The sequence below is a fragment of the Corvus moneduloides genome, chromosome 24, assembly GCF_009650955.1.
Source record: "Corvus moneduloides isolate bCorMon1 chromosome 24, bCorMon1.pri, whole genome shotgun sequence".
Taxonomy (NCBI): Eukaryota; Metazoa; Chordata; class Aves; order Passeriformes; family Corvidae; genus Corvus; species Corvus moneduloides.
The window spans coordinates 6,590,509-6,612,409 of NC_045499.1; the positions used below are offsets into that span (position 1 = coordinate 6,590,509).

Below are 21,901 nucleotides of genomic sequence, written 5' to 3' on the forward strand. Positions count from 1 at the left end.
TTCAGAGTTAATGTTTTGACAACTATTTGGGGTTTAAAGTTCTCCAGAATTCCCTACATTTATTAGTAGCTAGTGTTACTCATTAACTCTCAATTTTTACTTGCATGGCACAAAAAATCGTTAGCAGTGCTAGAAATTTGCTTTTGTACCTGAAACTAGAAATGGTTTGGGGTCAAGTCCCACTGGCTTTAGGGTTTTGCATCGAAAGCACTCAGACCCTCGGAGCACCCCGGTCTCACCGGGTGTTTCTGGCCTTGCCGGGGAAGCCGGGGCTCAGCAGAAGGTGAACGGACAGAGAAACAAAGGAGAGAGAGAAAAATCAAACCCCTCGAGGGTTCAGACCGAGGGAACGGCCGGAGCTGGGTCAGGAGGTTTGGGGTGGATATCAGGGAAAGGTTCCTCATCCAGAGGGTGGCTGAGCACTGGACCAGGCTCTCCAGAGCGCAAGGAGCGCTTGGACAAAGGTGTCAGGCACAGGGTGGGATTTCGGGGTGTCTGCGCAGGGCCGCAGCCGCGCTGGGACGATCCCCGCGCATCCCCTGCGGCTCAGGTCACTCCGTGACTCTCACACCCGACCGCTCCCGCTGTGGCCGCCCTGATCACACACCGGGGCACCTGGCGGGGGCGGGGCCGGGGGTGGGACCGTCCCCGCCCCTCCGGAGCCGCTCGGCCCCGTCCCGCGGTGCCGCGGGGATGCCCGGCCGGGAGCGCGGCGGCAGCGCCCGGCTCGGCCAGGATGAAGAAGCACCATCACCACTCGGTGCAGGGCACCTTCAGCCGCCTCTTCGGGAAGCGCCACTCCAGCCCCACCGCCACGTCCCTGTTCGCCACCAACCCGCCCTGGATCTTCACGCAGGAGGTGACCTCGGACAGCGCGGGTGGCACCGGTCAGTGTCCCCCGCCCGCCGCGAGCCGTGCGGGGTCGGGCCGGGGCGGTCGCGGGGGGAGGAGGGTGGGGTGGGGACGGGGAGCGGCGGGGGCTCCTCCAGCGCCCGGCTCGGAGGCTCCGGGAGCGCCCGGTGGCACCGGGATGCGGCAGCGCAGGTCCCGGGCCCGAGAGGGCGCGGACGGTCCGCAGCTCGGCTGGGGCCGGCTCGCCGCTCCCGGCGAGTTAAACTTGGCTAAAAGAGGCTGATGAGTGGCTGTGAATCTGTTTTATTGCTTCCCGTCGCGCTTTCCCACGCCATGTTTGATCTGCGCCTTCCCAGGTTTTAGTTATTTACTCATGAACCTGTTTATCGCAGGGCTGCGAGCGAGGAGGGAGCTGAGGGTTGCATATTCCTCGGGATTTATTTGTGTTTCTTTGTGGTTTTAATTGCAATACGGTGCCCTGGAGGCTCATGTAGGAGGGAGCCAAATTAATAGTAATGGAGCCAGGTAGATAGAAGATAGCAGTTTGTGGATGAAGTTTGGTGGATGTAAGAGCCCAACAAACTCTTCCAAGATTAAAAAAAATGGAAGTGCTGCCTGCTGAGCTGTGCAGGGTGAAGTATTGTCTGTGAAAGCAACTGCGAGGTGGTTACACCCCAAAGGCCAAGCTGCTGAAACCAAGATAAAATGAAAATGTGACAGGCAGTTTCATGCAACTCTGCAACCTAGGAAGAAAATTGCTGATTTCTAACTGTCGTAAATCTGAGGAGGATTCAAGCTTCTCTCTGATGTGGTTTGGATTAAAAAAAAAGAAAAGAAGTTGCTGTGTCTGCTTATTACAAGCCTGATTTCCGTGGCTGCAGTTCTGCAATGGCAGTACAAAAGCGTTCTGCTCAGGTGTGGGTCAGATTGCAAAGGAAAAGCCAGGAGTCCTGAAATCTGAGCCTAACAGCTGTTGGATCACTCCTTAGCATCCTCTTGGCATTTCTGCCCTGAATGTGGCTTGTGGAGGGTGCTGTGACAGTGACACCAGGGCTGAGGGACCGCGCTCACAGTGGTGTGTGTGGGTCGGTGTGAGGAAGGGTCTGCTCCCTGCTCAGCAGCCCAAGGGACAGTCCCAAGGGACAGTTCTGTTGTACCTGGGCCCCCACCCAGCCCCGTCCCTGGCCCTGTTTCTGGGACATTTCCTGCAGAGCTTCACACCAGCGCTGCGGCCAGGAGGAGTCCGCTGCTCCTGCTGATCCCCACCTTAGTTTCTCATACAAAGTAAACACAAGTTAAGCAATGTGGAATGGGTGTAGGTTTGCATGTCCCTGACTCAGAGATTCCTGAATATAGTGACTGATGCCACCTCCTCCTCCTCCTCCTGGGAGCTGTGGATACCCCGGCTCAAACCTGCTGTGCCTCCTCCAGGTGATGCAACCCCCGGGGAGGAAGAAGTTCCATTACATGCATGGCAAATTGTTTATTTAATTTCCCATGGCTGAGCAAACACAAATGTCTCCAGGACAGGCTGAATGTCAAAAAGTGGCCGAAGCAAGGCCAGTCCTCTGAGCCAGCTGCTTTCCGCAGCTTCCAAGGGTGCATTTCCTGATCCCTCCTTCCAGGAAACGAAGCTGGCAGAGCTCAGGTCTTGCTGGTGACAGGCTCCCAGCAGGCAAGTCCTGTTTATCTAGCAAAGAAAACACAACTACAAGCACTTCATTTTACTTTAATTAAAGCATTCAGGGTAGCGATGCTTAGTAATCTAGGATCAAAGTCCTTGTGATCTTTAATCCAGTTTCTCACTGGGTTTACCTAGCGACTTGTTAAATATAAAACTCATCATTTCAAGTCTCAGAACTACTCTGTTGCTGCTCAGGCGGTCTGAGTCCAAACTCTCCTGTTGCCCTTAATTCCTGCTCCTTACTCACTGAATGCGGGGTCACCCACAGAATTAATCATCACAGAATCACAGAGTTTGGGTGGAAAGGGACCTTAAAACTCACCTCATTCCACTCCCTGTCATGGGCAGGGACACCTTCCACTAGGTCAGGTTGCTCCAAGTCCCATCCAACCTGGCCTTGAACACTTCCAGGCAATTTGCTGGCACCTCTGTCCTCCTTGGGATTCCAGAAGCTCCTCCTGTGTGCTCAGGCCCCTCCCAGGCAGGGAAGTGGTAAAATCTTGGTAGGACCAGGCTGACTGAAGCACAGGTTGATTGGTGATTTGAAAGCTGAAGAAAATGTCCTTTGTGTAAAGAACGTCCTGTGGTGGGAGAAGTTTGGTGTCAGGGAGAGGAAGCTGCGATTGCCTGGAAGGGCAGTGATAGCACCCTGGATATTTCTGGGGGTGTCCCAGGGTAACTTGGGGGGTGCTGGGTGGGAGAAGGGAAAAGCTGACATGCTTCTGGACTCAGTGGTGTGTTTCAAGGTTGTGTGGAATTCATCTGCCTCCAACTCTTCAGCAGAGGCTGTGCTGCCTCGTGCCCAGCCCCTGGTGTGGTCACGTTCTTCATTCCAGGTGTTCATGCAAGTGCTTTCCTTCTGTGGGATGCACACACAGGCATTTGCCCTCCTCTTTTTTCACCAGACCTGGTGTAAAGCTGTTTCCTTGGGAGCTTCCTCCTGATTTCTGCCCATCCAAGGAGGGCAGAGATTTGGTGACAACCACAGCCAGTGCCAGGGCAGTGTGTGATGGGGTGGGGACCCTGGCACTGGGTCAGGCAGTGTGGAGAGGACACACCAAGGGCGAGCAGGGACCCGCAGGAGGGAGTAGGACACTGGCTGGGGCTGTGGCAGAGGCCGTGGCTTGCACAGTCTCATCAGGGACTCTGGGGCACGGAGCTCCTCGGCCACAGACCCGCTTTGGAGAGCACTGCCTTTGGGTTTGGGAGGCTTGGAAATGCAGCCCAGAGCTTACACAACCCTCACCCTTCTGCTCCTCAGCTTCCCATACTGGACAGGACCTGTTTCTGTGCCTCACACTTCAGCAGGGGCTCAGCTTTGAGGTCTGTGCTCCCAGACTTTTTAGGGAAGGGGGCAAAAGAAGAAAGCTTTTTACTTGGTGTCTGCATTTTGGGGTGGAGGTTGCTTGGTTCTTCCTCCTTCCTCTCCTCCCTTCCTCACTATTGAAATCTCTTGTTGGGAACTCTCCTGCAGTTTTCCCTTCAATCACAGCCATTTTGTTGCTTCCCCCTCCTTCCCCAAACTCTCAGATTTTCTTTAATGTCGGTCTCCTTGGCTACGAGTTATTTGTGTATCTCCTTCCAGCCAAGGTGGGGTTTACGTGCTTCAGTATTTCTGCTTGTTAATTCATGCTGCTAATCAGACACAAAGAATGTAATTAAATTAGTTTTATGAGCTTTATTCACTGTCAGAAAAAAACCGGCCCAAGAGGTGTGGTTCAAGGTGAAAGCACAAGGCTGGGAACCAGGAATTCCTGATGCCTTCTCCTGCTTGTCACACCAGGACCCTGTGACTTCCTGCCTTGGTGTCTCCCTCCATCCACAGCAGTATTTTGTGGGAAGTCACCTAAAGCAGGCTGGAGTGTGGGAGTGTTGTGAAGCACCTGGAATCACCTCTGGGTTGGATGCCAGTGCTCTGCCCACAGAGTGCTCAGCAGGGGAGGAAGGGCAGGAGCTGTCCCTCCTCCTGGTCAGCTCTGCTGCTGCCTCCCCCCTCAATTCCAGCTGCTCAGATCAGGATTGGATCCTTCTGAGCTGCTTCAGTTCCATCCCCGGAGCTCAGGGAAGGCTCTCTGTGCTCTGCAGGTGTGTGACAGGGTTGTGAGTGCCTGTCCTGCACACACAGGACCTTTCTCTCCCTGTCTTCCACTCACCTCCAAGACACCCAGGTTTTCCTCAGAATCTGGTGGGTTTTGCCCATTCCTGGCAGCTGATGCAGCAAATTCTCCACAGCTCTTTTTAAAATTCCGCAGTGTCCGGTGTTGTTTGCCCACTGCCCAAGCTCAGTGCTGCTGTTAACAGTCTGCTCTCCCCTCAGGTGATGTGATCGAGGTGTATTACGGTGACAATCGCTTTGGGACAGTGACAGACTCTGGCACAGCAACGCTTAAGCCCCGTCCAAGGGTCCGGCCGCTGCTGACGTTCCTGCCCCTGGTGAGTGCCCGAGTCACTGCTGGGGTGGAACTGGTGCCCAGAACCAGCCGGGCTGGCTGCTGCTCTCAGCCCCTACCCGAGGGAGAGAAGAAATGAAAGCAAAACCACTCTGTAATGACGCTGGGTACGAGGGATTAGGAGGTGATCTGAGTTCAGGGCTGGTGTGGGACATGGACGAGGCACTCGGGGGAGAGGCGTGAGCACCGTCAGACTTGCATTTTCAATTAAAGAATAATTGCTGAGCATGGAGATGATAGATCAGGCTTGCACTGCAGTTTATCTCCCCACTGCTGGCAGGATCTGTCCCGGGATCAGGCAGTTGCTGGAGCCAGCAGTGCTGAACCGAGTGCTGCTGCAGCAGAGGAATCAGGAGGTGATGCTGTGGGTGTGCAGGGGATGATTCTTTCCCAGCAGAGCTGCCAGTGCTCCAGCAGCAGCTGGGAGCAGGGCCTGGAGCAGCAAGGGCCAACAGAGCCAGAGCAGAGGGCCTGGAGGTGGCTTTAACTCCAGAAGCCACACTTGCTTGTGGCTGGCTAGGAGGGACCCCATGCTGCACTTTCCAGAGGTCTTATCCCCTAAAGAGCACAGTGAGGCACAGGATTCACAGAATGGTGGTCTGGGTTGGAAGGGACCTTAAAGCTCATCTTGTTCCACCCCCTGCCACTAGAGCAGAGTGCTCAGAGAGGCTCCAGAGATATCAGCAGCTAAATTGAAGTGATACCTGCAGGTCAGGAGGTCAGTGAAGACAGTAAAACGCTGAAATCCTTTGGTCTTGACAAGGAGGTGACCTCTGCTAATGGAAGTGTGTGTGGTAGAGGAATTAACAAGTCCTAAGGGCTGTCACCCAAGGCCTGGTGCTCTGCTGCTGCCTGCAGAGGCACAGCTGGCCCTGGGGCTCCTTTTCCCGTGTGAGGGTCCCTCACAAACCTGGGCTTTAACTGAAGGAATAGTAGGAAAAGGCAGCATTTTGAAGGATCGGTCTGTGTTGGATGTTTGCACTATTTTGGGGAGGTTTGATCATGATTTGATCTGGCACAGACTCTTCTGCTGCCACGTACATACCTGCACCGGGTACACACCTGCACGGGGCTGTTCTGCAGCTCCTGCCTTAACCCTTTCCCCCCACCCACGGGGAGCAGCTCCGAGTGAGTCAGGAGGATGCACACGCCCTTCCCCGCAGCTCCTGTGCCTCTGCACCTGGCAGCTCTTCCCACACGGAGCAGCTTCCCTTCCCCCGTGGCCCTGGGCTGTCCCACACGGAATCGCAGCAGGGATTTCAGGAGAGGGGTCCCCCCACGTCCCCCTGCCCACCTGGCTTCCCCAGCACTGCAGCTGCAGGCAGGGCTTTGGCATCCCAGGGGAATAAATGCCTTCAGCAAACCACCAGACTGCCCTAGCTCAAAAACAAGTTTAGGGACAGCTCTTCATATTCAGAGAGATCCTTGGCCTCTCCGAGCCCCCGGGGTGCTCAGCAGTTGTATTTTGGGGTGGCTTTTGTAACGGGCAGCCTCAAACCTTGGTCATTTAATGGGTGGGAAGAGGGGGCTCCTGAGAGCCCGGGGAGCTGGGGACCCTGTGGACGGGCAGGCTCCCTGAACTGGGGACGTCTGACTGTTCCAGGGATGAAAAGTGATTCCTGGTGGTTACAGTGAAAGCTTCCCCCCACGGGATCCTCAGCAGGCACAAATCTGATTCAGGTACCACAAACTGGAAATGCAGGTTCCTGGCACAGCACCCTGAGCCTGCTCTGAATCAGCTGGAGGTTTTCTGGGCTGGCCACACCCCGAGCAAACCCCGGGAACAATCTTGCCAGTCATGTCCGCAGACTGGCAGCGTGCTGGGGATGCTTTCCATTTTAGAAGCCAGCTCATGACGTGGGGATGGGTGGTTTTTGAGAGATGCTGAGCATTAGCAACTGCCACAGAAGGTTTTGGTGATGAACAGGCTTGCCCAGTTTGAAATGACACGTCCAAAATTACTGCTCCTTTATGAAGTGCAGACTGTGTCCTCCAGCTTTGCATAGCTCTCTTCTGACTGCCAGTCCCTTTCCACCGCTGTCCAGGCAGGTGATGCATATGCTGCTTGTAATGCAGAGCTCAGACGTCTTTGTTTCCCTGTACATGGGCAGGTACCCTCAGGGTGCTCTGGAAACCAGCAGCAATATTCCACAGCGAATGGGAACTGCTGGGGGTTTTTTCTTTGTGGTTTTGGAATCTCATTGCTCTGGACAATTTAACTATCAGCTCTTGAAGTGCCTCTCTTGGCCTTTGTCTTCCCTCTGGCTTTCAGAGGAAGTTAAGGATCTGCGCGCATGCCTTTGCAGACCTTGGCTTCTCCATCAGCACGGGGTTGTCTGATCCTTTGTGCAATCCCAGGAATGTGAATTCCCACTCACTCCTGGCTCACTAGTAACTGGCTCATTTCTTTGTGGTTGTAGAGGATCTTTGGTCATCTGCAGGGTGATGGACGTAGCAAGTGAAATATGTGTATTTTCCTATTATTTTGGCCAAAGCTGGGGCATTCCAGGGCTCTTCTGCAGGAGCTCAGGTGCTGCTGTTGAATCAGCTCTGCCCCAGCAGCTCCTGAGCTCCCCAGACACGGCACTGTGTAACCGTAATGTGCCTGGATGGGGCTGGATGAACAAATCCAACCTGACCTTTGATCAAGGAGACTTTGGAATCTCGTAGCAATCTGATGTAAAAATGGTGATAATGGCAGTGAAAGGCAAAGGGCAGGGGCTCAATCATTATCCAGGCTTTTGTGTGCAGGAAATAGCTTGGGGAGAGGCGCAGGCTGATGGCAGGATAACATTTCCTTTGTCAAGGGCTGTTAACAGCTGCAAACAGCTGCCTGGGGTGAGCAGGAAAGCCGCAGGGTGGATGTGGAGCCTGGGGATGGGGCAGCGCGTCCCCGACCACCGACCACTGCCCGCGCCGTGTCCCTCGCTGGACGCTCCCTCGGAGCTCTGTGTCTTTCCAACACACTCGTGGTGCCCCAGGCTGTCCCCGGGCCCTGGCGAGTGGCAGCCGGGCCGTGCTGGCCACCGCCGTCCGTGCCCGGCTCGGCAGCGCCGTGTGTTCCGTGGGTGCCGGAGCCCCTGCAGCCCCGCAGAGCCAGCCCAGCCCTGAGTCCGGGGCCAGCAGAGGCTTTGTGCTGCTGGCAGCGCCCCATGGGCGCTCCGGGTGAGTCAGCCTGCCCGAATGGCTCACGCTGGGTGGCTCTAATTACCCGCAGTGCCCTCGCTTTAGGCGTCCTCCCAGATGTGTAGGCTGCTAAATTGCTGGTCCTGTCCCAGCTAAAGGCGCTGCTGAGTTCTCAGCTTGAATGTGAAGGGAGTAATTGAGAGCGAAGCCACACAAGGAGCAGTTTTCCCCAGAGTGTTCAGATATGCTGGTGCCAGTTTCCCAAAAGGCTGGAGGTCTGTCTGTGGCCTCAGCGCGGTGTGTACGTGACTGTGGCAGCGCTTGCTGCAGAAAAATACCCTCCAAACCCAGGGGAGCTGCTCAATTTGCTGGTACATGGATGGTGAGGAGCCGGTGCTGTTGCTGGTGGGCTGGGGAGCCCCGAGGGGAGATGTGAAATAGCTGAGCTCCTCTCCTGCCCTCGCACCTGACCACGGGGGAATTGTGTCCATGGCCTGTGCAGCCTTGAACACTTCACTCATCCCCTCAAACCCTGTCAACAGCAGCTTCCACAGGGACCTCCATATCGCAGAAACTGCCCTGGATCCCATCAGGCTCCAGTTTGTGTGGACAAATTACTGGCTGCTTGTCAGCCCTTCGCTCTGATCCCTGGGCGTAAAACTGACAGCTCTGTTTTCTCAACTCTTGCAGAACGCCCAAGAATCCCATGGGGTGGCTGTGCCAACGCCGTCGGTGCCAGAAGACTTTGAGGAAAAGGCAGCTCTTGGTAAGGGATCTTCTCTGTGGAGTCCTGGCCAGCACAAAGTGCTCACCGTGCCCTCGGGGCAGGAAGTGTGTGTGTACCGAGCTCTGGAGCAGACAGTCTGCTCATATATTTTCATGCTAAAATAGAGTCTGCTATTAATTATTTTTTGAAGTAATTGAAAATTAATTAATTCCTGAGGGGTGAGGCAGAGTGGCTGTTTGAGTTCAGGAAGTTTTAGACAAGCCTAGCAAGGGGCTGGCTCCCTGGGAGGGCCACTGGCACAGGTCAGGCTGGCTCAGTGCTGATGGAGAGGTGCTCACACGGCTGTGCTCTCGCTGCTTTCCAGGCTCTGGCTCCCAGGTCAATGGCAATTATCGGATTTACAGCTCGGTGGGGGACCTGCGCCCGCAGGCCCTCGACGGGGATGACGTGGATGAAGACATCCCCCCACCGCCATCGGTGCCCCCACCACCCCCTCCAGCAGCACCGGTGCCTGTGCCACCCCCTCCGGCCTCGCCGGTCCCTCCACCCCCCGAAATGCTGCCACCACCACCGCCACCTGAGATTGTGCCACCACCTCCTGCCGTGGCAGCCCCCCCGCCTCCCACCTCTGCCCTGTCCTCCCCCAGCACTCCGGCTCCTCCAGACTTCATCCCACCAGCCCCGCCGGGTGCCCGGGACCCCGCACCCTTCTCCCCCAGCATCTCCAAGTGGAAGTCGGAGACGGTGCTGAACACGAGGCAGGCGGATGCCGAGGGGCCGCTCTGCCCTGCCGAGGCCGGGGCGCCCGCAGCCCCCAGCCCCAAGGAGAGCCTGCAGCCCAAGCCCGAGCCCCACCTCACCTTCCCCAGGTCGTTCAAGGTGCCGCCGCCGGCCCCGGCGCGCTCCTCGTCCATCCCGGTGCAGGAGGGCCAGCCCGGCCGGCAGGAGCCCATCCCCAGGCAGCCGCACGCCCGGCCTCCCCTCCCACCCTGCTTCACCATCAGACCCGCGGCCAAGGCGCGGCTGGGAGAAGCCGAGCAGAGAAATTCTGGGCTCAGACAGGGCGTTGGGAAGCCAGCTGTACCCCCTCCACTGAGCCCCAAGCCGGGCCCAGGGCTCAGCCAAGGGGCAAATGCCACCGGCCACCGGTCCCTGCTGCCGGGCTCAGAGGGGGAGAAGATTCCCCAGCTGAAAACAGCTGGGAGAGACTCCCCTCCAAAATCTGAACCTCTCACTGCAAACGACCTGGATCTCCCTCCTCCGGACTACCCGACCTGCGAGGATGACTGGAAGGATGCCAACAACCTGAACAGGCTGCGGGATGAGCTCTCGGCCCTGCTGCGCTCCCCGCGCCGGGAGGAGAGGCCTCTGGAGAAGCTGGGTGCTCCCCAGCCCATGGACAGCAGTACCAGCCGTGCTGGCAGCCGTGAGCCAGGGCTCAGCCAGCCCCAGCTCACCAGGAAGGACATGGAGTTATCCAAGGGAGGGGAGAGCGAGAAGAAGGAGGTGCCCAGCAGCCCCCCCAGCACCAACGGGGGCTCTCTCAGCACAGCGATCACCAGCCCAGAGAGCAACCCTGCCCCACAGCCCCGCAGTGTGATGATGATCAGGAACGAGCTGGAGGCTATGCTGTCCCTGAAGAAAGAGGGGAAACCTTCCCCAGGGCTCAGCAGCCAGAAGCAGGGTGTGGAGAATGGCATCAGCACCCCGGAAGTGAGGAAGAGCCCCCCTGGTCTGAGGAAGAGCCCCCCTGGCATGAGTGACTCAGTGGTGCCAAAACCGGTCCCCAGCCCACTCCCAACGCGGGTGGCTGCTGTGGAGAAGGATGAGACAGATCACAAGGACCATCCTGCTCCTGTTGCTGGCAAGGCCACAGAGACCGTGAGCCCTGCTCCTGGGTCCCTCAACAGCAGCGTGAGCCCCCCAGACCCACCTCAGGGACCAGCAGAGGAGCCCCCTGCTCCCACCTCCCCATCACCCCCTGTGTCCCCTGCACAGAGCCCGGCACCACAGCCCAGCTCAGCCGTCTTCCAGTACAAAGTGCACCGGGCTGGGGCCAGCTCGGCTGAGCTGCCCCATGCCCTGGGCTCAGCTGAAACCCCCTGCCCTGGGAGCTCAGCCAGGAGCCCCCCAGACACCTCAGGAGCAGGGCAGGAGGAGGTGCTGATCCACCCCGTGACGGGGGAGCGCGTGGAGCGGGGCTCACCCATGGCCCTGCTGCTGGCAGCCCGGCAGCGCGCCCAGCGGGGCCGCCAGGGCGGGGACGGGGCAGCCGCGCTGAGGGCGAAGCCGCCTCTGAGACTCAGCAGTGCCTCGTCGGACACCACCTCCACCAGCTTCTTCCGCCACGAGTCCAAGCCCTACTCCTTCACCGTGGTGCCTCGGCCCTCTGCGGCCAGTCCAGCGGGCTCCGGTTGGAGCAAACCCCCCTCTTTCTCCAGCTCCTCGGAGCAGGGCCGGGACGTGCGGGCAGTGGGCGAGGCACAGCCCTCCGGGCCCCGGCGAGCCGCTGCCTCCAGCCTGCTCCGGGGCCTGCTGAACTCGGGGCAGCCGAGCCAGCCCAGCCCAGCCTGCCACAGAGTGCCCAAGGAGGAGGAGAATGGGGACACGGCGCTGGACTATGGGATTATCCCCCCACCTCCCGAATTCAGCAACGAGGTGGATGAGGGTCCCCTCCCAAGTCGGGAGGAGAACCGCAAGTGCCCCAGTGTCCCTGACAGCAGCCGGGGCTCAGGTGAGCCACGCTATTTCAGGTGGTCTGGCTACAGCCGCAGCTGCGGGGGCAGCCAGGAGCCAGCAGCTCCACCGCCCTTGGAGAAGAGCTGGAGGAACGGCGACTTCACGCCCCAGTGCCTGGATTACAGCAGCTCCACGAGTTTCCCCAGCCACGGCCCCAACCCACGCCCGCTGATCAAGAAGCGCCTGTACATGTCGGAGCCCGACAGCTCCTACCCCCGGGCAGCCGCAGCCCCCCGGGCCTCAGGCACCCTCTCCTCCGCCCTCTCCTCCTACAGCCCCGGGGGGTTCAGCTCCACAGCCGGGGCTCAGAGCCGCCTGGGCTCTGCCCACAGGAACGGCCCCTCGAGCGCCCAGGGCAGGCGGGCATCCGCGGACGCTGCTGGGAAGCCCACAGCCTACGGCAGCACCGGGGCTGACGCCAAGTACAAGGGGCAGAACGGGGACTTCTCTCCTGCCAGCGTGCTGACAGCCAGCAGGTACGTGTCCCCCTAAGCCCACCCCTTCCTGTCCTCGGTGTCCCTAACCGGCCCCAGAGCAGCACCAGGGCTCCAGTGATGTCGCTGCCCCTTGGCTCGTGCTCACTCCCGGCTCCTCCTGCTGTCCTGGTCCAAGGGCAGTGACTGTTCCGTGGCTCCTCCCTGGTGCCAGCTGTGACCCTGGTGCCCATCTCCCTCCCCTCCCCACCTCACTGAGTGGAGACATGAAGCAGTAAAATACATCATTGCAAGGCTGACTAAACGCCAAGGTCTGCCTGGGCTTTCGGTGACTTCCCCTCTGTTTCCCCTCCAGGCCTGCCCACGGCACCTCGCAGTACGGGGGACCCACCAACACCTTCACGGTCAGGCCGGGCACTCGCCAGCCCATCTCCTACGCCTACCAGAGCCACCGGTAGGCCGGACCTCGGGGCTGCCCTGCTGGCGTCCGGCTGGGAAAGGGCGAGAACGCGCCTGGCTTGGTCTTTTCCTTCTCCACGGGCACCAGGGGACGGTCCCAACCCAGCCTGAAAATGCACTGCTTGAAACTGCTGATGAGGAAGGCGGGGAGCGAGCCCGAGACTTGGACTTTTCTCAAAAAAGACTGTCATGGAGAGTAGTTACTGCGGAGGGCAGGCTGCTGCCTTGTTACATGAGCTAACGTGGTTTCCCTTTTTCCCATTTTCCCTCCTGGATTATTTTCAGAATTGCGGTCTAGGAAAGCCAAAGAGCATCCTTAGCTCTCTTTAAAGAGTATCACCACTGGAAAGATGGATTTCAGTTTGTTTTTTTTTTAATTGGGTTAACTCCAGCATGTTTGGGAGCAGGGAGAAACCAACTCGCAGATGTGCACAATGGAAGCAAAGCAGTGTATAGCTAAATGTCAGGGATTAAAATAGGAATGTGAGGCCAGTGGGATAGGAGGAGAGTTTAGGATGCCTAGATCCTTACCCTTTCTGTCCTTCAGGAGTCTGGAGCAAATGAATTACGCCTTAAACCCAGCTCTGGGCAGTCAGGGCCTGTCCTGCCGAGCTGGGCTCTGACCCCTTCTCCAGGAGCAGTTTCGGGAGCAGGGGCCTTGCTTTGCTGTGCCTTTTGGTCACTGTAAATGTTTCTGTTTCTGTTGGTAATTATTCCTCATGGAAGGAGGCTGTGAGGCCTGGCTGGATGGCTGTAAAGCACTTTGGAGACACAGGACATGGAGCAATCCTTTTCCTTTGGTGGGTGGGTGCCAGCGACTCGCCAAGGTGCTGTGCTGCTGGTGCTCTCCCCGAGGGGTCTCTTGCCACTTCACACCCCTGTAACCTCCCCCCAGTGTCCTTATAAACTCTTCTACTGAGACTTGGCTTCCATCTCTGCTTTGGGGACCGAGAAGCTAAATTCCAGTGTGACTATTTATCCTCGTGGTGTGTGGGGTGTCTGCAGTGACACCCTGAAGGGAGCTGGCTCCCGGTGTTTCCCTCAGTGCTTTTCCAGGGGCTGGGTGTGCAAACCTGTCCCTGCTTCCCGCTGGTGCCTCTGAGAGCTGGTGGTGGCTGTGCAGGGGTGGGAGGTGTGAGTAGCCTTAAAGAGGGTTTTAGCCTTCAGAGTGAGCCATGGGGTCTCACAACAGCTGACCTGAGCTGTGAATAGCCAGCGGCCTGAAACTAGAAATAGAGAATCTTCCTCATAGGTAAACTTGCTGAAAGTCACTGTAAGATAACTGTAAAAACGTGTAGAGAATATTTTCTAATCACTGACAAACTAAAAGCACTTTGAGACATTAGTCTATTTTTATGGAAAGCACTTTCTATTTTCAATGCTATAAATACCACTGGTTCCACTCCAGCTTACCCTGCCTTGCACACACCTGTACGTGGCCTGCAAGCAGATCTTGCTCTACAGTTCAGCTCAAAATCAGGGATAAATTTTCCTTCACGGTGGAATTCTCAAAAGTTATCTTGATACTTGTATCATGTCATCGACATTCTGTTTTATTTCCAGCTTCACCTAATAATTTAACAGCCCGTTCAGATATTGCAGCAGCTTTAAAGTAGTCTGAACTTTACTTTGCTGTGAATAAAATGAAAACGCAAATAAAATAATCAGTCTAATAGCTAATTCAAAGGGCATTTTTATGCCAGTAAGTTGCAGTGACTTGGAAGATTTCCATTGCTCACCCCAGCCAATATTGAAATCATAAACTTTAAATATCCGGGTGTTGGTTTTAAAAAAATATTCATGGAGAAAAGTGACTAAGGAGTAACTATAAGGATATTTAAGTGTGCCAAGTGTCACGTGGAATACCACCCGCCCCAAAATACAGCATCTTGAGGATTCTTATTCATCTGTGGAAGTAAATCCGCGATCCTCTTTGAGGGGTTTCAGGGTCATGTTTTAGTATTGGATGAAGTTTCACCAGTTTAACTTGAAAGAAGAAGTCACTTTGATAACATTGCAACTTAATGTTTTTTTCTTCCTGATACTTTTTTTTTCCAAAATAGTAAGCTATAATTGCAAATGAGCTCTCAAAAACAATTTTAAGGCTGGGTGGGCGATTTCAGCTTTTGGTATTGACTTTGCCCAGGAGTGGGGAGGGCAGGGGGTGTGTGTGTGCAATTTTCCACCTCAAGAATTGGAATCTCCCCAGCACAAGTTTTTTTCTTTTTAGAGAAAAATGTGACACTCCCATGGTGGCACTAGCTTTGAATGTCACATTTGCTACTTCACCCAGACACACAATTCTTGTGTAGTCAAAATATAGTCTTAGACACCATGGAGTGTCTCATTTCTAGCAGATAAATTTGTTTTAATTTAGTATTAGAAGCATGATAATATAAGTCAGCTTTATAAAATAGCCATTCTTCATTCAAGAACACCATTCTGGGACTGCACAGGGGACTGAGCTGTCACTAAATCAGGCTGGACTCTGCTCCCAATTGTAGAACTGGTTAGCACGCAGGTTTTCAGTAGTGGAACACTTCTATTCTTTAAACACTTGGGACTATCCCTGCTTCTCCTGAATGCATTCAGCAAATTCTGGTATTTCAGTAACAACTCGACATTGATTCTGGGGCCATTGTGACAAAGGAACCACTGTCAAATTGTTGGCAGCCAAAGCACTTGGGGACAGAGTTAAATCTCTCATGAAATGAGGACTGCAGGGATGGGGAAGAGCTCCCTCTTCCTGGGGCAGACATACTCTGTCAGGTATGTGGATAAACTGTCCTTGGATTCCTGTTTCTGTTCCTCCCAGCTTTCACTATAGACATTTAGCAACAGAGTTAAGAAGAAACAAAACTAAGGGGTATTAATGGTGCAAAGCAACCTGCCTCAGCCCAGTGCTGACAGCAATCCTGAAGCCTGAGCGTGGAATTATTCACTTCACCCTCTGTGCTGCAGTGTGGTCATTCAAGTCGTGATACAACTTAGCTGCCTCTTCCTCACACGTTCCTGCTAGGGCAGTGTAACAGAGCATGAGCTGTAAAGTATTGAACAAAGTCTCTTATTTATGAGTGCCATTGAACACCAACCTTCTTGCATTAAACATTTCTGGATGTATTGTTTTATTACATGTGTGGTCTGACTTCTTTTCTAGTGTTGCTTATGTGGTCTGTCTGCTGGAAGATTGAGAAGTTTGCATGTCCTTGGAAGGATGGGAAAATGTAGCTCAGCGAGGGTTTGAATTTCAGCTCACCCAGGGCTCGGTCCAATTTCTCTGAGCAGTTGATCCAAAGCCCGTGGCCGTTTCAGTGTCTTTAGAAGCCCAGTCAAGGCATGAAGGGGCAGCTGAGCCCCAAGAGCTCTGTCACTCACCCCCAGCTGGTTGGGCAGGCTGGCAGAGGAGCTGGTGCAGCTTCTATAAATAGTTCTTGGGTTGGAGCCGTTCATTAGGGACGAAACTCTCATCCTTGCTGCAAGTCCCAACTCGAATGTTGTGCCCAAAACTGCAAGCGCAGTGTGAGCAACACAAGCAGCAACATAAAAGGCTTGTCTGCAGTGGCTTCTCTCCACTCAAAATTAAACTGATTTGCATTCTCACCTCCTTCATCCAGCTCTGGCTACAGAAGCAGGCTCTGAGGGAGGGAAAGGGTGCAATGTATGCCTTGAAGCTTTTGCTGAAGCTGCAGTGGATGTCCCCAAACCTGAAAGGCATGTGGTGCAGGGACAGCTGGGCAAGCCACAAACCCCACAGAATTCCCTCCGTTCCTTGGCAGAGAGCTGCAAAGGCAGCAAGGATTGATGTGGGATTGGTGGCGTTTGTGCCACGCTGCCCATGCGTCCGTGTGACTACTGCAGCATTGCCAGCACTGGTACAACAACTCTGAGCCAAGCTGAACCCAGGAGTGACTCCTGAACTGCTGCTCTTCTGTGCTTCCCTTACGAGAGTGAAAGAACCCCAAGTGCAAGCGCCAGAAACCCCAAAAGCAGATACTCTTTAAGGCAAGGTGCAGAGCTGGGGCGGTGCTGCCTTGCCCTTGTCAAGGGCAGCTGCTGCCATCCTGTGGCACAACAAACAGCTGCCAGATGCTGAAGCGTTGAGGGGTTTTTAGTCTTTGATTGTAAAAGCAGAGTTAATATACCACCAGTGACCTGCTGTCCCTAAGGGCTTCACCATCCACCACGAGTCTTTTGCCATGTGCTGTTGTGTTTTGCTCAGGTGTGGCAATATGAGAACTTAACGTGGTTTAATGTCTGACATTTGAACTTTTCTTTTTAGCTGTGCATGATGGAAACCCATGTTCAGACCTTTGGAAAGAAAAACTTCCTGAAAAGCAGCAGGACCCAGAGCCTGCCTTGCACTAGTGCTGAAGAACTGTAGCACCCTGGCATTGAACAGGAACACGGTGAACATTTATTTAAGAACAGTTTTAATATCAGGGACTGAAATCACAACTTTAACTGTGTGGATGATCTCAGCTGGCTCTTCAGTGCTACAGAAGTGGCCCAGTGAAACTTAAACCCAGTTACAAATGAAAACCATCTTCCAAGACAACTTTTTCAGAACCAGCACGAGACCCGTTTCAGTACAGCATCAGAGGTCCCTAACAGGGAACTTTGTGGTTCAAGGGGTATTTCTGAAGAAATGTGTCAGTTTTTATAATCATTTACTGTTTCTGGCCATACACTGCTCTAGAACAGGAAGTTGCTCTGTCAACACCTGTATGACACGGGAATTTAAAAAGCAGCAAGTGAGGTTTATAAAGAGTAAATGAGAAAAGTACAGAGCCTGGGAAAGCTTAGTCTGCCTAAAAATTAATTGTGGGCTTTGCACAACTAAACCTATGTGTATGCAGAGGTAAGAACTGGAAGCAGTGTACATTTAAGTGCTGCTATCATGCTAAAGAATCAGAGTAACATTCATTTCAACATCATTTTTGTTTCATCAGTCAGGACTTGCTTAATTCTGTCTAGGAAATACTAGGCCAGACCAAGCCCTATCTAGAGCAGCAGCAATGCATGCAGAGCAATGACTTTTTCCAGGTAAATATGTTCCAGGGAAACAGCTGAGTTAGAAATGTATGTGGTATTTGACAAACACACCTCTCAGGGTTCTGTGGAGTCTGTTTTGGGGAGTAGGGGAATGTCCTGTCCCCTCAGTCGCCAGCACAAGAGGTCACTCGTCACAAGTGCATGGATCTGGTTTATCACTAAGCAGTCTGGTACAGGAGCAAGCACATGACAACTGAAGTCCTTAGTCCAGTTTTTCCCTCAAATAAACCTTTCGTTCACAGGTCTTATCCTTGATAAGTTGCCTTCAGCACAGAGGAGATGAAACGTGGTGTCAAAGAGCACAGCACCCGCTCCCTCCTGGCTCCCAGCCTCTGACAGTCCCCTCAACTGGCCCTGGGGCCAAGCACGTGCTGGCCATCCCAGGACTCCAGCACCACCCCAAAGATGTTTACTCACAGGGCTCCAGCTGGGATCCTCATTTTACATCCTGACACCAAACACTGGTGTTTTAGACCAGTGCACAACCAGTGCTCACAAGAGGCTCCACACTGGTACTGAGGCCCAACACTCTCAACCATGTGCTGCATCAAAGACAGCACTGGAACCCTTCCAGTCCTTGAATCCCAAGAGGTCTTTTCATTCCACCTGATTTACAGAGCAAAGAACTTTGCTCATGGGTGAGGCTCTCACTTTTACCCAACAAGAGGTGTGTTGCTAACCTCCCCCAAAAGGTTCTATTAATTCCATGGGTAGTCTGGAGAACTGAGGAAGGAATCAAGTCTTTTTGACTTTATTTCTATTTTCATTACACCTAATTCCCTGTCTCTCCAAGTCTCCTCTGTGCCTGAAGTCAATTTTTTTCTGAGTAAAACCAAAGTCTTTTATTACAGGAGAAGCCACTCCTGAGGAAAGGGTAAAGCTTGGTTTGTAACTAACTTATGCCTAAATCAAAATTACTACAGGAACCTTCTTAGCCACAAGCTTCAAGGCAGACAACAGACCATCCCCACTCCAGTTCACACACCTGCGACTTCAGCAGAATCAAAGTGATGCCAGGAAGGAACTTGGACCATGAGTTTATAAAACTATTCTTTTACACAGTTGATTCCAGAAGCTTCACCAGCTGGTATGGGGACAGTGTGATGTAAAACCTGATGATCCCATCCAACTGTAGTGAGCAAGGCATCATCTGAAGGAGACCAGGACAAGCCTTTTACAAAGTCTCGATGAGAACGGTTTCTGAACCTGGAAAACACCAACACTCCATTAGCCATCAAGCACTGGGAGTATGTGGGCTTGTGCAATCCCTAACTGCTGGTTTGTTAGGATGATGCTTCTCTGCTTAGGAATATTTTCAACTCCAGGTTGCCCAGAGCAGCTGTGGCTGCCCCACCCTTGGAAGTGTCCAAGGCCAGGCTGGACGGGGCTTGGAGCAGCCTGGGATAGTGGAAGGTGCCCCTGCCCATGGCAGGGGGTGGAATGAATGATCTTTAAGGTCCCTTCCACCCCAAACCCGGGTTTCTGTGTATTAGTAATTAACTCAAGAAGAAAACAGCAGTGAGTACATTCTGTCTGTACTTACACCTCTGAGAGGTCTGAGTCAAGAACAGCAACTGAACAGTCTTCACTGATTGAAGCCAGTAAGGGCGAACTAGAGAGAGATGAGAGCACAGTTAGAACAATCAAATACAAGAAATTTTAGGGATAAATTTGTGAAAAGCAGGAGTCTTAGTGATCCTGACCCAGGTACAGCGAATTAACTCACAGAAAATCTTACAAAAATGTTTTCATCAGCATTTGGCAGGGTGCCAGCACACTGAGCGGGAATATTCTATTAGAGTCTGAAAGCAAGTGATCCTTCTTTAACCAGAGGTGATTGTAATTAGAAAAATCCCCACAGCGTGCGGGTCAGTAATTCTGGAACTGCAGAATTCTTGTCATGGACATTCACGGAGTCAGAAGTGAGACAACGTTTGGTTTACTCTGTTCTTTGCTACAATCTCCTTGATAAGATGACCAAAACTGGCACTCTCATAGGTTTTACTCAAAAATAACTCAGGCTGTTAAGGGGATGCAGTCCCACGTTCTGTGCCAGTATCACTCGGTACCTGTGTGCAGAGAAAGCAAAGCCCGTGATGCCTCGGGCGTGCACAGCGGCGCTGAGGGCAGAGTCGGGGTTCTTTGTGTCCACCAGTGCAACTGTTCCGCTTTCATCACCTGCGACAGAGGGGGAGGGAAGTTAGCAGCAAAATCTGTTCTGTGAAAATAATGACCTTGCTTTGCCTGGTGAGAGTCAAGATTCTTACCCAAGACAAAGATGTCACTTTTCTGTGGATGCCACATGACTGAGGTAGGGAGGTAATTACAGGCACTGCAAACTGCGAGGGAAGAAACGGGTGAGTGTGGAAGGAGGCAGCACAAAGATATTCTTGCTCTAACTCATTTAGCACTGCTACTGCATCACGACAAGGGTTTTAAGCTTATTGTCTGTGACAGTGTTAGACCTCCTTAGGTTTTAACAGGCACATCACTGGATTTAACAGGCACATCACTGGATTTAACAGGCACATCACTGGATTTAGAGTTAAGACTTAGAAATCAGACATAAAATAATTTATTTCTTCCAACACAAACTCATGAAGAAGCAGTGACTGCACACAGAGACATACCAATTCGGGTAGCTGGTTTGGGGCATCTGGTGTCCCAGAGTAAAGTTCTGTTGTCCTATAAATACAAAAGGAATGAGAAGAATTTTACAATTTCTTTGTGGCATAAATTCAGATTCACTGCTGACTCACAGGCAAAATGACCCTGCCTCTTCCTCTGGGTTAAAATCGTGCTGTCAGTAAGTGCAGCCTTCAGTCATCCCCAGGACAGAACTAGGAGCTCCCAAAATTTGATACAAACCTGTAGGAATCAGCTTGGTAAACTGATTATAAATTTATCAGACTGCAACACTGCAATAATACAGGGAGGCAGGTTGCAACACAAGAGGTGGTTTCTAAGTGCATTAAACTGTCAATACCTAAAGTTAAATCTCATTTCTATGGGGTAGGTTTAGACAATAGAGTGAGCTTTACCTCAGCACAGGACAGGAACACAGTGTCCTTACCAGGACAGGAAGCCACACATGTCACTGCAGCGGAGTGAGCTACCAAAAGCACAAAAGGATAAAGAGCCTCAAAGATTGGATCCAACTTTCCCGCATACTCCCAAGGACCTCCAGAGGCACAGCAGTTGGACAAAGAATAGTTTATGCCCAGACACAGGATAACTTCTGCTCAGCAGCCGCCAACTGCTTCCTACCAAAGTGATGAGCTGCCCAATCCAACCATGGCCACAAGTCCTTGTGACACCCCTGAGCTTGAGGGAGCCAGACAAGGGGTTGGGGGGAAAGGACCAAAGTGGGATATAAAGGGGGCCTATAAAAAGGAGAGAGGGAGGTGGGTCGGAACTCACCTCTGTAGGAGTGCAGCACCGTTTGCTCCGGGATGTCCCAGACCTTCACGCTGTGGACAAGAGCGAGCAGTGAGCTCCCAGCACAGCCCGGGCACACGGCTGCCAGGCTGGGGACACTCACCAGAAATCCCTGCCCCCGCTGACAGCCTGGGTGCTGCCGGCCAGGACGGACACCGATGTCACGATGTCATCGTGCTCGTATTTACAGAACTTGTTCACGATGAGGCTCTCGTTCTCCTCCAGCTCCCACAGCTCCACAGCACCTGGGGGATGCAGGGGGAAACCCACCTCAGTGAAAGGGACCCCCACCTCAGTGAAAGGGACGCCCACCTATGAGATGGGGAGGGGGTCACGCACCTCAGAGGAGGGGAACGGGGGGACACCCAGCTCAGCAGAGGGGACGCCACCGCCACTCACCTCGGCGGAGGATTGCTTACCGGAGTCGGAGGCCACCAGGATGCCCCTGTCAGCCACCCAGCACAGGTCGGCGACCCCCGCCTCGGTCTGCACGCCGGCGGTGCAGAAGCCCTCGCTGGGGGCGCGCCGGGGCTCCGCGAACACCCACAGCGAGCCGGTCCAGCAGCGCCCGTTCAGCCCCGAGGCGCCCAGCAGCAGGGCCCCGTCTGCGGGAGAGACACGAGGGGAGGCGCGGGGAGCGGCGCGGGGAGCGCCCGGGGAGCGCCCGAGGGTCCCGGGCACCGCGGGCACCCCGCGCCCCCCGCCCGCTACCTGCGCGGTAGTGCGCGCGCTCCAGGTGCCGCTCCATGCACGCGGGCGCGTTGGGCGGGATGTTCCACTCGGGGGCGGCCTCGGCCGCGGGCTCCCCATCCACCGAGGCCGCGGGAGCCGCGGTGTCGGGCGGGGCGGGCGGCGGGGCCGCCTGGGGCAGCGGCGGCGGCGGCGGCGGCGGCAGCGGCTCCTCCATGGCGGCAGCGGCGGCAGCGGGGCCGGCGGCGCC

At 54.3% G+C, this 21,901-nt stretch overlaps 2 protein-coding genes and 1 long non-coding RNA gene across 3 annotated transcripts; 1 reads left to right on the plus strand and 2 right to left on the minus strand.

Moving 5' to 3' along the window:
* The first annotated feature begins 657 nt into the window (after window positions 1-657).
* C24H6orf132 (chromosome 24 C6orf132 homolog) lies at window positions 658-15,602 on the plus strand. The gene is made up of 5 exons (XM_032133026.1): window positions 658-887; window positions 4,854-4,969; window positions 8,803-8,878; window positions 9,204-12,054; window positions 12,368-15,602. Exons 1-5 carry the CDS (start codon window positions 737-739, stop codon window positions 12,468-12,470), a joined length of 3,297 nt encoding a protein of 1,098 aa, XP_031988917.1. The 5' UTR covers window positions 658-736; the 3' UTR covers window positions 12,471-15,602.
* On the minus strand, window positions 2,321-3,301 carry LOC116455326. The gene is made up of 2 exons (XR_004244365.1): window positions 2,859-3,301; window positions 2,321-2,542 (listed from the first exon to the last, which is right to left on the minus strand). It is a non-coding gene; the product is annotated as an uncharacterized LOC116455326 (long non-coding RNA).
* Window positions 15,603-16,862: 1,260 nt separating the features above from the next.
* Window positions 16,863-21,893, minus strand: WDR77 (WD repeat domain 77). The gene is made up of 10 exons (XM_032133028.1): window positions 21,673-21,893; window positions 21,381-21,566; window positions 21,065-21,206; window positions 20,944-20,993; window positions 20,565-20,635; window positions 20,154-20,208; window positions 19,791-19,862; window positions 19,593-19,701; window positions 19,067-19,135; window positions 16,863-18,729 (listed from the first exon to the last, which is right to left on the minus strand). Exons 1-10 carry the CDS (start codon window positions 21,866-21,868, stop codon window positions 18,570-18,572), a joined length of 1,110 nt encoding a protein of 369 aa, XP_031988919.1. The 5' UTR covers window positions 21,869-21,893; the 3' UTR covers window positions 16,863-18,569.
* Between the last annotated feature and the right edge of the window lie 8 nt (window positions 21,894-21,901).

Bases quoted from the DNA above. Each gene is read 5' to 3' on its own strand.
- C24H6orf132 (XM_032133026.1), top strand. From the start codon at position 737: ATGAAGAAGCACCATCACCACTCGGTGCAGGGCACCTTCAGCCGCCTC. The intron at 888-4,853 runs GTCAGTGTCCCC...CTCTCCCCTCAG, and splicing joins GGACAGCGCGGGTGGCACCG to GTGATGTGATCGAGGTGTAT. The intron at 4,970-8,802 runs GTGAGTGCCCGA...CAACTCTTGCAG, and splicing joins TGCTGACGTTCCTGCCCCTG to AACGCCCAAGAATCCCATGG.
- WDR77 (XM_032133028.1), bottom strand. From the start codon at position 21,868: ATGGAGGAGCCGCTGCCGCCGCCGCCGCCGCCGCCGCTGCCCCAGGCG. The intron at 21,567-21,672 runs GTAGCGGGCGGG...TCTCTCCCGCAG, and splicing joins GCGCGCGCACTACCGCGCAG to ACGGGGCCCTGCTGCTGGGC. The intron at 19,702-19,790 runs GTAAGAATCTTG...CCTCTGTCGCAG, and splicing joins AAGTGACATCTTTGTCTTGG to GTGATGAAAGCGGAACAGTT.